This window comes from Eleutherodactylus coqui, chromosome 1, assembly GCF_035609145.1.
Source record: "Eleutherodactylus coqui strain aEleCoq1 chromosome 1, aEleCoq1.hap1, whole genome shotgun sequence".
Taxonomy (NCBI): domain Eukaryota; kingdom Metazoa; phylum Chordata; class Amphibia; order Anura; family Eleutherodactylidae; genus Eleutherodactylus; species Eleutherodactylus coqui.
Window position 1 is genome coordinate 184,765,880 of NC_089837.1, and position 16,736 is coordinate 184,782,615.

At 41.7% G+C, this 16,736-nt stretch overlaps 1 protein-coding gene across 1 annotated transcript in view; it reads left to right on the forward strand.

Moving 5' to 3' along the window:
- Positions 1-15,483, forward strand: part of DDX43 (DEAD-box helicase 43) — a 66,390-nt gene extending 50,907 nt beyond the window's left edge. Inside the window, exons 14-17 of the mRNA XM_066590488.1 lie at positions 6,816-6,954; positions 8,939-9,026; positions 11,880-11,998; positions 15,207-15,483. Coding sequence (XP_066446585.1) covers positions 6,816-6,954; positions 8,939-9,026; positions 11,880-11,990 — 338 coding nt within the window. The 3' untranslated portion in view covers positions 11,991-11,998; positions 15,207-15,483. The remainder of the gene's footprint in view (positions 1-6,815; positions 6,955-8,938; positions 9,027-11,879; positions 11,999-15,206) is intronic.
- The last annotated feature ends 1,253 nt before the right edge of the window (positions 15,484-16,736 follow it).

Consider the following 16,736-nt stretch of genomic DNA (forward strand, 5'->3'; position numbering starts at 1 on the left):
AGCCGACCTAAGTGATACATGAAGATACTGTATTTACATTCTGACAGCAGGGAATATTCATTTTACTCACATACACACCAATCATGGTTACGTATTGACTACATACTGATCGCAGCATTAAGTACACAAAATGCAGGAAGCAAATACTAGACATTGTAATCTCTGACCACTCACCAATAATGATAAAGCTACAAAATACCCAAAGGACACTGATTTCACATGGAGATTCCCACCTTCTTAACCCGAAATGAACTTCCTAGCAGCACTTCTAATGTGGTTGCTAGATTACGTGGACTACAACAAGGAACACATGGCAAACCCAACCCTTTTTTGGGAAACGGTCATCCAGGATAACCTAATGGGATACATGTCCAATCTGCGCAAAAAGATAAACACACACCATTATGAAGCAAGTTTCAAATGGTATTATTGTGTCTTGTCACCACCAGAAGCTAGGGGTTTAACAGAAGTTGCGCCCCTGTCACACCTCTAGCTCCCGATTGGCTGACTTCTCCAAGATACTTGCAGCATCGTCTGTATACAAAGTTAGCTGGGCTGCACGGTAACGGTTAGGGGTTTGTCTTCAGGTGAGGTTTACATTATTAGCTGTAAATACCTCCATGTTACTGGGGTAGCATGGAAGCATTAACACTGAATAATATAAGCCTGACCTGAAGACAAACCCCTAACCATTACCGTGCAGCCCTGCTAACTTTGTATACAGACGATGCTGCAAGGATTTTCCCTGTATCAGCTGTCCCCCTAGCATTTTCCCATGTTAACTGTTACGGCTAACGTCCAGGCTGCAGAAACCCTCCTTCACTGAGGCAGGGGCTCTGCTGCCTCAGTGTTCGGGTGTCTCCTGTCAGGCCCCCAAACCCCCTGCACAGAAACATGGGCTCTGCCGCCTCACTGTTTGTTTCTCTTCAGCCGGCGCCGCAATTCCATCAGTGAGTCAGGGCCTCTGGTCACTCACTGGTCTGGTATGTCCTGCCGCTGCAATCCCCCTGCACTGAGGCAGGGGTTCTGCTTCCTCAGTGCTCCGGTGTCTGTTCCGCCGCCACATCCACTCCAACCCTTGCTGTAGGGAGATGAGAAATCACTCAGTGTCTCCTCCCACAGCTGGGTGTCCATCTGGTGCCTCCGGCGCTCCACCACTCCCAGCTTTGCCGAGGTCCTTCTGTGCCTAAGGATCTTTTGCAGGTGATGCTGCCACACTGGAGCAACCCCTAGTGGGCTTTCAAGACCTGCATGCCAGCTTGATCTGTAGCCAATCAGCTACAGGGGGTGTAACCGGCCTGTCAGTCTTGTCTCCACCAGGACTTCCTGGTGGTGACAAGATACAATAATATCGTCTCAAACTACTCAAAGCATACACTTCATTTCTGCAGACAGACAACACAAAACAAAGAAATATGGCGTCTTGCTAAAGCTGATTTTGATCTTTGGCTAGACAGGAAAGAAAGGTCACACCAAAAGTACCTGCAAGCTTAGTTATACAAACATTGTAACATAGCAGGCCGGCTTCTGGTGAGACTAGCGAAAGGTCAGCATCCCAACAAACACAACATCCATTAAAGATAAAAACTGTCAAACACAAAAACACTCAAGGCAAATAAACTATATTCCATAATTACTTTGCAACACTATATAGGCCGCAGACAAACCATACGGAATGCCGGAAAGAATTCCTTAAGGTTTAGCTACAACTTGCGTCACTAAATGAAAAATAACAGATGTTCAAACAGGCAATAAGACAATTATCCAACGGTAAAGTACCAGGCCTGGATGGATACCGTGGGGAATTTTAGAAGTACTTCAAAACCATATACCCCACACTAACAAATCTCTTCAACCAAATACTGCAAACTGGAAAGCAGTCTGATCAAGCCAACCTAGCGCACATAAAACTAAACCTAAAACCAAACAGACATGCAACTCCCAGAATCATATATCCCTATATCACTTCATGAACCAACACCTCAAAATATTGTCTAAAATCATGGCAAACACAAGACCTTGCTGCTAGGCCCGGTACAGGTGGGGTTTGTGAAAGGCCTCTGCTCAACGTCATATGAGTGCGCAATTCTATTAGCATTGGATGCAGAAAAAGCAACCTAACCAAGTTTAAGGTGCTATTTGAAGGTGACATGTTTGCTTTAACCCCTTAATGACATGGCCTATTTTGGCGTTGAGGGCCAAGCGATTTTTTTTTTTGGTATTTTTCCATCTCCATTTTTCAAAAGCCATAACTTTTTTATTTTTCCGTGGACGCGGCCGTATAAGGACTTGTTTTTTGCTTGGCGAGCTGTAGTTTTTATCGGTGCCACTTTCGGGTACATAGACTATCGTAAAAAAAAATTTTTATTTTTTTTTTATAACAGGGAGAGAAAACGCATCAATTCTGCCATAGACTTCTTTTTTTTTTTTTTTTTTTTTACAGCGTTAATCATGCAGCATAAATGACACACTAAATTTTTTCTGCGGGTCGGTACGGTAACAACGATACCAAAATTCTTTTTTTTTTTTTTTTTTTTTTAGGTTTTTACACTTTTTGCAATAAAACCCCCTTTTTTTTGGAAATCTTTTTTTCTCTATAGCTGCATTCAAAGTCCTGTAACTTTTTTATTTTTCTATGTACGGAGCTCTATGAGGGCTTATTTTTTGCGAGATGAGCTGTAGTTTTTATTGGTACAATTTTGGGGAATGTGCGGCTTTTTTGGTCACTTTTATTGCATTTTTTGGGAGGCAAAATGCTAAAAATTAGCATTTTTGCCTCTGTTTTTTAGCGTTTTTTTACGCTTTTTGTTGTACAAAATAAAAAGCGTGTTCAACTTTTTGTACACGTCGTTACGGACGCGTCAATACCCAATATGTGGGGTTTTAATTTTTTTTCCCATTTTTTATGCTAATATTAGAAAAAGCATAAAAAAAGGTTTTTTTTTTACTTTTTTTTTTTACATTTTTACTTTTTTTTTTACACTTTTCTTTTCTTTTTTTATACTATTTGAGTCCCTCTGAGGGACTTGCAGCACTATGCCTATGATCGCTGTCATAAGGCATGGCAGAGCTACTGCTCTGCCATGCCTTATCGCTTGTACAGCGATTATAGGCATAGGCAATACAGGACGCCGGTGTCTGGCGTCCTGTTGCAATGGTGACAGGCCAGGCTCTCGCGATGACATCGCGAGAGCCGGCCGGAGACAGAGGGAGTGCGATCCCTCTGTGAACTCTTTCCCTGCTGCGATCTACTTAGATCGCGGCAGGGAAGGGGTTAACAGCGGGGGGCGCGTCTCCGATGCCCCCCCCCCGCTGTTGCAGCGAGACGCCGGCTGTGACTGACAGCCGGCTCCTGCTGCGGGATAGCGCGGTATCTTATGTGATCTCGCGCTATCCCCAGGACGTACCTGTACGTCCTGTTGCGGGAAGTACCAGGCTCCCAGGACGTACCGGTACATCCTGGAGCGGGAAGGGGTTAAATAGAGCTGATTTATTTGTGCCTAGCTCCATGGTTTTCTCTACTGTAGCACCAGTGAGGTTCATTCCCTACACAGATGGCTTTAAGAATTCCCCTAAAAAACACCTCCTTTTAGAGGTGCCTACCACGTTCCCGAATCTCTCCTCCATTTACCCTGCTTCTACACTCCTTAGTAGTTGACCCACTGCATCCCTCACAACCCTATTGCACTTCTTACCTGTTCTCAAAGTAGGGTTAGAAATAAGATTAAATTTCACTCAAGGGAAATTGGACAAAGATGCTTAGGTGATTAAGCTAACCCACCAGATATGTGACACCAGAGGGGTGCCACACCACAATCCAATACTGCCTACAGATCCGTGTATAGATGATAGATGGAGAACCAGGTTGCAATTAATCCAACGGAGAGCTGTCAACGTCACACCTGCGCAGATGACCAATAACATGGAATAGGGAAAAAAGGAAAGGAAGGGTGCTATAACTACAATAAATCATTATAGTTTGACTGATTAAAGTGAGTAAAATTAGATACTCTCATAGTGGGGTTGGGTAGGTTCAGTGTCGATTGCATCTTTGGGATTGCGTGGATTTAGTTCAGACTATTGCCCGGAGAGGATGCTCTTAATAAAAAAAAAAAAAAAAAATATGGAAACTCAATGCGTTTTGGGTTGTTGTGTTTAATGGATCCCCTCAGCTCTTAAAAAATGTAAGAATATATACCATACTTATATAGAGGAATTCCACCAGTCATGTATGGGTGCTCCTAGATTTTTCTGTAAAAATCATGAAACGCAACCTAGAGTAAGCCTTAAAGGGATGGTACGAAGATATAAAGTTCTATCTACAACTTTGGTGGGGGTCCATCCTCTGGTTACCCCCCTGGATCCTGAAAAGTGAGATCCTGAAGGGACTGGAGCAGTGTGCGTGTGGGCATTCCATTCATTACAGTGAAAGTGATAAGAGTTCAGCACTTGGCAGTTTCCAAGCTTCCAATTGAAATAAACGGTGCCTTAATGTGGATGCACAACCACTTTTATGTGTACACTAATTTCCTGCGTGTTCTGTCTTTCATTTATATATATATATATATATATATATATATATATATATATATATATATATACACACACACACACACATATACACACACTACCGTTCAAAAGTTTGGGGTCACATTGAAATGTCCTTATTTTTGAAGGAAAAGCACTGTACTTTTCAATGAAGATAACTTTAAACAAATGCACTCTATACATTGCTAATGTGGTAAATGACTATTCTAGCTGCAAATGCCTGTTTTTTTGTGCAAAATCTACAAAGGTGAATAGAGGCCCATTTCCAGCAACTATCACTCCAGTGTTCTAATGGTACAATGTGTTTGCTCATTGGCTCAGAAGGCTAATTGATGATTAGAAAACCCTTGTGCAATCATGTTCACACATCTGAAAACAGTCTAGCTCGTTACAGAAGCTACAAAACTGACCTTCCTGTGAGCAGATTGAGTTTCTGGAGCATCACATTTGTGGGGTCAATTAAACGCTCAAAATGGCCAGAAAAAGAGAACTTTCATCTGAAACTCGACAGTCTATTCTTGTTCTTAGAAATGAAGGCTATTCCAATGCGAGAAATTGCTAAGAAATTGAAGATTTCCTACAACGGTGTGTACTACTCCCTTCAGAGGACAGCACAAACAGGCTCTAACCAGAGTAGAAAAAGAAGTGGGAGGCCGCGTTGCACAACTAAGCAAGAAGATAAGCACATTAGAGTCTCTAGTTTGAGAAACAGACGCCTCACAGGTACCCAACTGGCATCTTCATTAAATAGTACCCGCAAAACACCAGTGTCAACATCTACAGTGAAGAGGCGGCTGCGGGATTTTGGGCTTCAGGGCAGAGTGGCAAAGAAAAAGCCATATCTGAGACTGGCCAATAAAAGAAAAAGATTAAGATGGGCAAAAGAACACAGACATTGGACAGAGGAAGACTGGAAAAAAGTGTTGTGGACGGATGAATCCAAGTTTGAGGTGTTTGGATCACAAAGAAGAACGTTTGTGAGACGCAGAACAAATGAAAAGATGCTGGAAGAATGCCTGACGCCATCTGTTAAGCATGGTGGAGGTAATGTGATGGTCTGGGGTTGCTTTGGTGCTGGTAAGGTGGGAGATTTGTACAGGGTAAAAGGGATTCTGAATAAGGAAGGCTATCGCTCCATTTTGCAACGCCATGCCATACCCAGTGGACAGCGCTTGATTGGAACCAATTTCATCCTACAACAGGACAATGACCCTAAACACACCTCCAAATTGTGCAAGAACTATTTACAGCAGAAGCAGGCAGCTGGTATTCTATCGGTAATGGAGTGGCCAGCGCAGTCACCAGATCTGAACCCCATTGAGCTGTTGTGGGAGCAGCTTGACCGTATGGTACGCCAGAAGTGCCCATCCAACCAATCCAACTTGTGGGAGATGCTTCTAGAAGCGTGGGGTGCAATTTCACAAGCTTACCTCAACAAATTAACAGCTAGAATGTCAAAGGTGTGCAATGCTGTAATTGCTGCAAAAGGAGGATTCTTTGACGAAAGCAAAGTTTGATGTAAAAACAATGTTATTTCAAATACAAATCATTATTTCTAACCTTGTCAATGTCTTGACTCTATTTTCTATTCATTTCACAACGCATGGTGGTGAATAAGTGTGACTTTTCATGGAAAACACAAAGTTGTTTGGGTGACCCCAAACTTTTGAACGGTAGTGTGTGTGTGTGTGTGTGTGTGTGTGTATGTATGTATGTATGTATGTATGTATGTATGTATGTATATGTGTATAATATATATATATATATATATATATATATATATATATAATATACATAATGTGAGTGCGTGTGTTTTTGCATAAATGCGCAATGAATACACAGATTTACTGCGTATTTACGCATGTCCATTCAATTCTATGGGCTAATACAGTGCATAATAAAAACCAAAATGGGTCATGCAGTGTTTTGTTGTTTTTTGTTTTTTTTTTGTTTTTTTTATTTTCATGCAACCGAAAGTCATGTAAAATACGCAGCTGTAAAGAAACCCACGGAAATCAATGGGTTCTATTCACTGTGTATTACGCTTTGACGTGATGACAACCTGGATATTTGAACTACCTAACAAGCAACATTGTTTTGGACTTAAAATATGTATAATGGACTCTAGTTAGAATGTTAGTCATTCTGTAGGTTTCAGTATTATAAAGAACAGAAAGGCGAGGATCTGGCTAACGCTAATGTCATGTACGTTTACATTGATGTACTCTGAGACTGCGCTTCTTCACGGCCATCTTTTTTTCTTCTAGGAGCAGTAAGAATATTAATAGCTACCGATTTAGCTTCTCGCGGGCTGGATGTGCATGATATTACCCATGTGTTCAACTTTGACTTCCCGCGTAATATTGAAGAATATGTCCACCGAGTTGGCCGTACAGGACGGGCTGGGTTAGTAGATGTGTGAATCTTACAAACTAATACTGCAGTATCTAGTAGTACATTTTAACTATGGCTTCAATGGCAGTGTTACCCAATACTCAGTCATACCAGTTATTTCACCTCATGTCGCCTTGATATTTTATTGCACAGCAGGCACATGAAAGTTTTCGTGACTTAATGGTGGGTGTTTAGCAAAACTAATGCAGGGGAAAATTGGAGCCGGTGCCTTGAACTAATTTCTGCCATAATGGTGCTCAGATTTGGAGAAAAGGACCATATTGTCCCAGAGCAGGGGCTGCCATCCTGGGGGCTCTGCCTCTTACCAAACAGAGGGCATCAGAAAACGAGAACATGAACATGAACAGGGCTCAGCTAATCGGTCCTCTGTGCCTAATTAGAGTGGTTTTACCCCAATGACCCCGTTGTTTAACCCCTTAGATGTCGCGGTCAGTGCTGGCTGTGAGGGAAAAAAAATTTGTTAGGGCTCATGTCCATGGGCAAAAGAAGAATTAAAATCCGCAGCAGATTTTAACTCTTCTCCTGCCCGCGGATCCGCATCCCATGACCACCCGCGGGTAGATAAATACCCGCGGATGGTCAATAAAAGTGATTTTAAAAAAAATGGAGCATGAAAAAATCAGATTTTACTCACCCGCTCCGTTTCTTCTCTTCGCCGCGGCGCCATCTTCTCTCAGTCGCGGCCGGATCATTTTGCTTCGGGACGGCGCATGCGCGGGGCACGTCACCGACGTCATCCTGCGCATCCGCCGGGCAGAAGAAAGCAGATCCGGCTGCGACGCAGAGAAGATGACGCCGCATCGAAGGAAGTATCCGGAGCGTGCAAGAGGTGAGTTAATTCTGATTTATTCTTCTTTTCAGCCCTCATGTCCGCGGGGCAGGAGGGACCCGCTGCAGATTCTCCATGGAGAATCCGTAGCGGGCCTGATTTTCCCCGTGGACATGAGGCCTTAGTGTTTTATTTGTGAGACAAAATAATTGTTCATCCGTAACCACCCATACTATAGAATATATGGTAACACCCTAACCTTAGTAATATAGTCGTTTTATGGTCATCGTGCCTCCAAAAAGAGGAATAATAAGTAATCAAAAATCATGTGTATCCCAAAATGGGTCAATGAAAACTGTAAGTTCTGCAAAAAAAAACAAGTCCTTTATATAGCTACTTAATGGGAAAAGTGAAAATGCTCTGTCTTGGCCTGCAGCAACAAACGCATCCTATGGTAAAAATAAGTGTTAAAGATGAGCGAGCATACTCGCTAAGGGCAATTTCTCGAGCGAGCATTGCCCTTAGCGAGTACCTGCCCGCTCGAGACAAAAGGTTCGGGTGCCGGCACGGGGGAGCGGTGAGTAGCGGCAGTCAGCAGGGGAAGAGGAGAGATCTCCCCTCCGTTCCTCCCCGCTCTCCCCCGCAGCTCCCTGCCCGCCGCCGGCACCTGAACCTTTTGTCTCGAGCGGAAGGTACTCGCTAAGGGCAATGCTCGCTCAAGCAATTGCCCTTAGCGAGTATACTCGCTCATCACTAGTGTTAATTGGTTGCTATGGGCTACACTTTCCTTTGCACTAGTTTTAATAAATCTCCTCCTGTGTATTCCTATAGGACTGCAAATGTCTCTTATACAACCCAAATATAACAATAAGCCTATGCTCATACCACATTCTTTTGGCATATCAGTACCCCTTTTTTAAAGACAGATGGGAAAAAAGGGTATGCCCCATCAATTATTTCTTAAAATATAGGGTGAGAATGCAAAAATGTGTACCTTTTTTATTCTAGTGGGTGTCTATGTAATGCAACTACAAGACACAAATGCATAGATTGCCCATCGAGTATTATATTCCATGTCAGGTATACATTTGGGAGCGTTTACTTGAGTGTAGATGCCTAAAGTAAACCTGTGAATAGTCTTAGTATTTCTGTTGACCTAGCTCAGTCTTGGAATCAGCCAGTGTGTGATCTCATGTTTACTTCTAGTCGCTCAGGTGAATCCATGACATTGGTGTCTAGGAAAGACTGGAGAGTTGCAGGGGAACTGATAACCATTTTGGAACGGGCAAGTCAAGTAAGTTTTTTTGTTTCTTGTTTTTTTGTTTTGTTTTTTTGTTTTTTTTAACCCTTTCCAATCCACTGTGACATCTAAAGACATTCTGATTAAAGGCTGTACAGCTCCAATGTCAGGAGACATCCGGCAGTGCATTCTTACTGTATATTACTGGCCGCTCAGTTCTCAGGGGGGCCTCTCCAGCATGTCACATACTGCAGTACTGGCTCTAGCCAGCAGATGGCGCCATTGTATAATGGTAGAAAGAGAAAGTCCCCTAGGAAACCCTCTCCCGGTTAAAAGAATCATTACTCCTTTATTTATCCATCAACGTCGCTGTATGAGGGTTTGTGTTTTGCGGGACGAGTTGTATTTTTCAAAGGTGCTATTTAAAGTACCATATAATGTACTGAAAAAAATTTTTTTGAAATTTCTAAGTGGAGTAAAATGAAAAATAAGACATTCCACAGTCTTGTTTCTACGGCCCACTGCAACAAAAATGACATGATGATTTTATGGGTCAGTACAATTACTACGATGCCAAACTTGTATGGTGCTTTTTTTGTTGTTTTTTTTGCTGTACTACTTTTATTTATTTTTATTTTCTGCCGCCATCTTCTGCTCGCAACAACTTTTTTATTGTTCCTTCAACATAGTTGTGCAGCAGCTCATTTTTTGCAGGACATCCTGTAGTTTGCCTTGGTATTTTGGAATGCATACGACTTTTTTTTTTTTTTTTTTACTGTGACCAAAAAAGCGCATTTCCATCTTTTTTCGCACAACGTTCACTGTGCGGGGTAAATGTGTTGCTTTGATCAGACTTTTACAGACACGGTGATACCAAATGTATATATTTTTTTTATTTTGATCCTTTTTTTTGTAAACATGGCAAAGGGGTTTTGTTTTTGTTTCTTCTGAACTTTTATTACTTTTTTTTCTTTTCTTTCAAATAATTACTAACCCTTTTTTGTTACTTTTTCTTTATTTAGTCCGCGGAGGGGACAACAACATGCGATGCTTTGATCACTCTTGCAGTAGGATGTAATCCCACAGCATTAAATCATACTACTATCAGGCAGGCAGTCTATCAAGTCACCCTTTTTTTTAATTATTATTTTGGGGTGACTTATTCATTTAAAATGGATTGCGTATTTTTTAAACTCAACAAAATGATGATCCCCGCGCTCCTGATGGGTGGATGTTAATGTGAAGAATGAATAGATATATATGATGCACTTCATAGAAGAGTCCGTTCCAAGTTAGGGCCCTTAACAAACCAAGGGACTCTTATGGAACTTCATTTTTTTTTTCTCTTTATTGAAAGATAACAAACACACAGACATAATATAGTATGAAGTGCAATGTGTTTCGGAGCTGCAAAAATAACCTCCTTTTATCAAGCATAGTGAATAGGTGGAATGCATAAGTTATATGAGCAGTACACAAGCAACCATAGAATTCTTCTTTACAGCATAAGATTCTCCTTTATTGTCTCCATTAGTAAAATGCAATGTTTCGACCAATACCTCTGGTCTTTGTCAAGCTAATACAACAGATTCCATGCACAGAATGCATAAAAACAACCAACCAATTAAGACAGTGAATCGTCACACCCCTATACCTCAGTGTGTAGATAGGCTATCCAGAGTCAGTGTCAGGTGTAGAGAAATCATCCTACTCTAACCTAAAGTATAACCAGCTGTTCCATGATGCTGTCCGGCGGCCAATGGATGGGGGTGTGCCGATTCACTGTGTTTTAGTTGGTGGTTGTTATATATTCTGTGTATGTGATCTGTTGTATTAGCGTGACAAAGATCAGAGGTATTGGTCGAAATGTCACCTTTTACTGATGGAGACAATAAAGGAGCATCTTATAATGTAAAGAAGAATTCTATGGTTCCCTGTGTGCTGCTCGTTTGATCATTTCTGGCTGTGTTATGCAGGATTTAGATATCCAAATCCTAAAGCGTGCACATTTTCTTCGCTTCCCCACGGCGTGGTATGTGGTTGTGCTGCTGACACCTTTATTTTGTGTGTAGGTTAAATGTGTTTTTTTCAAAATTTTTCTTAATTGAAAGAGACTATGGGAGTGAGGATGAGGGAATAGGGACTCAAAGCTGCTGCGGTAGATACTGCGATAGTATGGGCTTGGGGTGTGCAACACACCAGCCTCGTCACTCCACGCAGCCCCAGGCGTGCAGCTGCACCAATTATTACATTTCCTATAATGTTTCTTAGACTTTCTATGGAACCATATATCATGTACTGCGGTGGGGTGCCAATTGTTGCTCTAAATATATTAGGTAACTCTACAGAAGCTGTCGACTTATTTTATGCTAAAAATCTTTTATGGGTAGGATGGGGCAGTAAAAAATGTTGATTTGCATGTTGTGCAGGTGTTTTTTTTTTATTTCTTTGACACCGCAATCTGAATGCTTTGTAGGTCTCTGGGTCTTGCAGTCAATAAGTAGACAAAGGTGATTTAGATGAGTGAACAATATATACATGCAATATCTTTTTATTTCATAAACAGTGTGAAAAGGTGAGCAGACTGAAGTGAGAACTGTAAGTATATGTAGCTCCCACTTCAACTTGCTCTATCTCACTGTAGATCGCAGCTAAGGCTGCAATCCCAATTTTGTTTTAAAGCCAAGAGTCTCAGTTATAAAACTATGCCAGGTTTGCAATGTATCCAATACATCTCTGGCTATTGAATCTCCTCCTATCTAAGAAGTATGAGATGTGTTCTAAAAGATGCACACTCCAATTTTTGACCCTTTTCTGAAGATAAGAAATGTTTTAGAAGTCCAGAGATTTTATTGCGTTGTTCATGTTCAAGGATACACCAGTATATAGTACTGTATGTTTCATTAGGAAGTTCCACAAGAGCTGATAGAGATGGCTGAGAGGTATGAGCGGTTTAAGAAGAAGAAAGACAGTGAAAGAGACTTGATGCCCCGTAAAGGCCGATGGCGTGACAACTAATGGTTAAGGTATGACGTGCATTTTGTAACCATTTTATAATGTATGCTGCTGTACCTTTTATGGTTTGGGCCTATTGTAGTATATTAGGAAATCTACTATGTGAAGGCAAACAGCAAAATGGCATAAACTATTAAATATACTGTATTAGCATGGTTAGGCAGCCTTAGAAGGATGGAGATCTATTGTAACTTTAGAGGGTTTTCAGATCTACTTGGTATCAAATTGTGACAAGACAATGGGGGTAAAGTTATCAGAAGTGTCTTAAGACACTTTGCCTGGAAGGGTTTTACTTTCTAAATTAAACTCAGAGCTACAGAACATACAGAAGAATACATAATTACATTCAATGACTACTTCTCTTATTGTAGATATTCTCTACCCTCACCATTAGGCCTCTCACACGGGCTACAAAATCATCGCTACAAACCGCATGTATGTGAAGCCCATGGCTTCCAATGGGTTCTTTCACATGAAATGTTTTGTAGCCTGAAATAATCCATTGGAGACCATAAACTTCATATACATGTGTTTTGTAGCGATGATTTTGTAGCCATGTGAAAAAGGCCTAATGAAGCTTCTTCCAGCCAAGTCTCATTTCTGCATAGTTTGCTGCCCAGTCACTTTTAAAATCATCCTTCATCCATTCTCAATGCAAACTAATCATTCTGGTGCTCTAATAGTGGCATTTTGCTGCTACTATGCCTGCTGTTACCACATTGCTCCCAAATGTAGTGACGTAACTATTGTCAGCCCAAAAATGCTGTCATAGGGGTAGTGTCCCAAAAGAAAGTGCCAGCAACAATAATTGCCATAAATGGCATCCCAGAGTGTAATAGTGCGCAGATAGCGCCTCTGATGGTAATGGGTGCCAACCATTAATAGTTGTGCTAAACAGATTTTGCCCTCAATCTCAAAGTATGCACAACAGTCCCTCATAATAGTGTGACACCAGAGTGCACCCACAGTACTGTTCACCCAAAATAACTGTGCCAAGCATAGTACTACTTTTGTATAGTACTACAAATATTTTAAAGGATCGGCGAAAGTCCCTTTCCCAGGCTACCTTATATGAGAGAGATGTCTCTAAGCCATTGTTAAGCCAACCTGAAGGAGCTCTAGATTTCCGTCCTAGTAGAAAATCAAGATTACTAAACAATGGCGCTACTATACGAGAAGGAATAAAATTCACCCTTTGGCCGCCTGCAGATGGTCGGGTCGGATCCTGCTGCGAGAATTCTCGCAACGGGATGCAGACCCGTGCCCCTGCACAGCCCTGCGGCTCACCCGCTCCTGGCGTCTCCAAAGCTCTGATGTGCCAGCTGGCGCAGAGCGGAGCCGACCCGTCACTACTGACATTTCTGTGCGGGCCTCTGCAAGACCCGCACAGAAATAGAACCTGCCGCGATTTGTTTTCCGTGTGTTTTTACGTGGACAAATCGCGGCCGTCTGCATAGGATTGCGTTTTGTAATGCAGTCCTATGGCCACGGGTGGAAATTCTGCGGGAAATCCCGCCGTGGAATTTCCGCCTGTGTACAGGGGGCCTTTTACAAGCTCTATGGCATAAGCCCAGTGAATAGAAGCATGCAGGACACATCACAGGACCAAGATATACAAAATAAAGTATATACAGGGTCTGAGGGACAAGCTACTTGTTCAGTCCTGAAGCACAGGGTTGAGAATGCAGGGTAATTGCAGGGCCTGATGATATTTAAATAGCGAACCCCTAAACCTTCCTTTAGATTTGGCCTATAAGCAGTACAGTGTGGGCATCTTTGATTTCTACACCAAAATTATACTCTCCTTTCTTTTTTTTTCCATGGGAAACATTGCTGCGGTGAGAGTCCCACTCTGTACTGACAATGTAAGTCACATGGCCACTGCAGCCAATTGGAGGCCACAGCATCACTGACCATTCTCCTGGCATTGGAGCCCAGGATGGAAGCTCCATGATGCCAGGCGTACAGAACGGCGAAGCTACAGCTGTCGCCTGATGTCCGCTGCCAGTACAGACAGGTATCGCCTCTGCACGGTTTCCCAGGGGGAGAAGAGAAGCAAGTATTTTGTTGTAGGGCATGGATCGGTGTTAATAAAAAAAATAAAGGTTTTAAGGTTGGACAAACTATATAAGTGCTTAGGATTTTGAGTGCTTTTTAGATATTTTTAAAATTGTTGTAAATGGGTCAATGTCCTGTACAGGTTAGGAAGGTAAACGAGATTTTAGAAACCTTAAAATATACATCAATCACCTACCTTGATCTTTCACATGCTAACACTATACTGTATGGCTAGGGTCAACGTTTCAGTAGTCCTAATAAAATGCAAGGGCAAGAGGGGCCAAGTTTGCCTTGTTCCCCTATTGATGGTGATCCTCTGATAGAAACCCCCCCCGAACCTGTACAGGAGTCATCAGACTAAAATATAATATGAGTACTTTGAAGAAACTGATCACTCATTTGGGATAATATTTTTAACTCCCTTTGGCACTCAAACTCCTTATGTACTGTAAATTAAGTAACAAAACATGCATTTTTCTAATCTCTGCCCCAACCCAAGTACATTGTAGAGCAGAAATGTGTCTAGTATAATTTTAGGGTGGCCCATTTGGATGAGGACACTTGGTCTGGTGTGTAGATGTAATATTCTACTAATGCCCCTTGTGCTACTAAATCTGAACCTGACAAGATGCTCAGTCCAGCAGGCAGGAAGTGTGCGGTTTCCCATCTAGTCAATTGTTCGAGTTTTGGTTCTTTTTGTAATGAATACAAGCAAATTATTCGGCTAAAGAGTGACCCGCTCAAATATTTCTACTGAAGGCTGATATCAGTAAAACCATGGAGAAGCAAAAATGGCTGAGCCGCTTCTCTGATCACCTGAAGCACAGTGTGCATAGTATGCAGCAGTAGTCTAAGATGGCACATGCCACTCTGACTGGTCAGCATTGTCCATGTGGGCAGCACTGATTGATCCAAGCAGTGTGTAGTGTTTTAGACTAATGATGCATATTAATGCCCAGTGTGCATCAGGCAGTTAGAGAAGCTGCTGTGGCCATCTGTGTTTCTCCAGGTCTGGTGGGTCGCTTTAATTTTACCAATTACTTGAAGTTGATGCATCTGTTGGAAGTGACTGTGTCTGACATAGCTGGACCCTTCCAATGGAGCCAACACACACAATTCCTAACCAGCAGTTTTATGCTTCTAATTTTTTTTTATTCTCAGGATATTGTACCCAGAGAGATCTGTCCCTCGCATATGTACAGGAGTCATTTTTGAAGTTGTCCTCTATCCACATCCTTCCAACTGGAAACTGGAACTTAAAGCCGTTTAGAAGGCAATAAAACTCTGTTAGGAAGATTGTTTTTGTTTAATGGTCACTGTTCAAGGCAAGTTGAATGAAGGTCGACTTCTCTCTTCAGCCAACTGTTTTTCTGTTGACATGAATAAGGGTACAAACAAGCCAACGATGATTATTATGCTTGCATAAAATTAATGGTAAACAAACAAGTTGTTGTTCATCATTCAGTTGTTGGCCATGTTTACATTGAACAATTATCGTTCAATTTCGAATGATCCAGCAACTTCTTCTTTTTTTTGAACGATAATCGTTCCATGTAAAAGCACCCTGGTCAGTGGTGCCTCTAATCAACATACTTATGTGCTGCACTGAATATTTATAGCAGATTTCCACTCGAAATGTAAAATACAGCCTTAGGGCTTATTCCGACGTGCGTATATCGGCCAGGTTTTCACTCCCGGGCAATATATGCTGTCCCTCTCTGCAGGGGGAGGAGGCTGGAAGAGCCAAGAGCAGTGCTCTGAGCTTCCGCCCCTCGCCACTGTTTGCAATGGGAGGGACGGAGCGGAGCTAGGTTCTGTACCGCCCTCTCCTATTGCAACTAGTGCCCAGCGGGAGCTCAATGCACTGCTCCTGGCTCTTCCAGCCTGCTCCCCCTGCAGAGAGACAGCGTATATCGGCCAGGCGTGAAAACCCGTCCGATATACGCACATCGGAATAAGCCCCAAGCCAAAGTTTTAGCAATTTGTTTTTTTGGTTTTTTTTTTCTAACAGACATTTTTATATTCAATTCTTGCCTCACTTGATGCCAAGGTAACAATAAGTATAGCCATATTGCTTGTCACCTTTTAACATGCTGACAAATTTATGAAGAAGCCAAATCAAAGGGACAAGTGAGTTTTTAAGACTTCCTCAGCAGTTGTTTCTACCAATATGACTGTAATTACAAGTCATTTGTGCATACAAAACGGTAACAAATCAAACGAATGCCAAAAATTGCTAAGCATTGGTCACTTTCCTAATTTATTATATGTCAAATTTTACATTTCGGTCGAACATACTTTCTAAATATGAAAGGTTAGAATAATTTAGAAGTTAAAATGTAGAGTTCTATGGGTTGGATTGCAGTAGAAGGATTAGGAAGCCGTAGCCTTTTTTTGAAGCTTTTTGCATTTGACTTGACTAAATTCTAACAAATTGTTAAGGCGTTGAAAACTTGTCCATCTCATGATTAAAATAAAAAATTCAGTTTTTACTTTTTTGTTGTTTTTTTTTGCTAATTACTGTTTTTGGGAAATCTTCCATTTTAATTTGTTAAGACTACTTTAAAAAAATCCAGATGACCCCCCAAAGTCAGGTTGGCAGCCCTTTTATTTGCATAATCGTATAGAGGAAAAAAATTGGATGAAAAGTTGAAGATTGGTCAAAACTGCATCACATAACAGGAAAATACT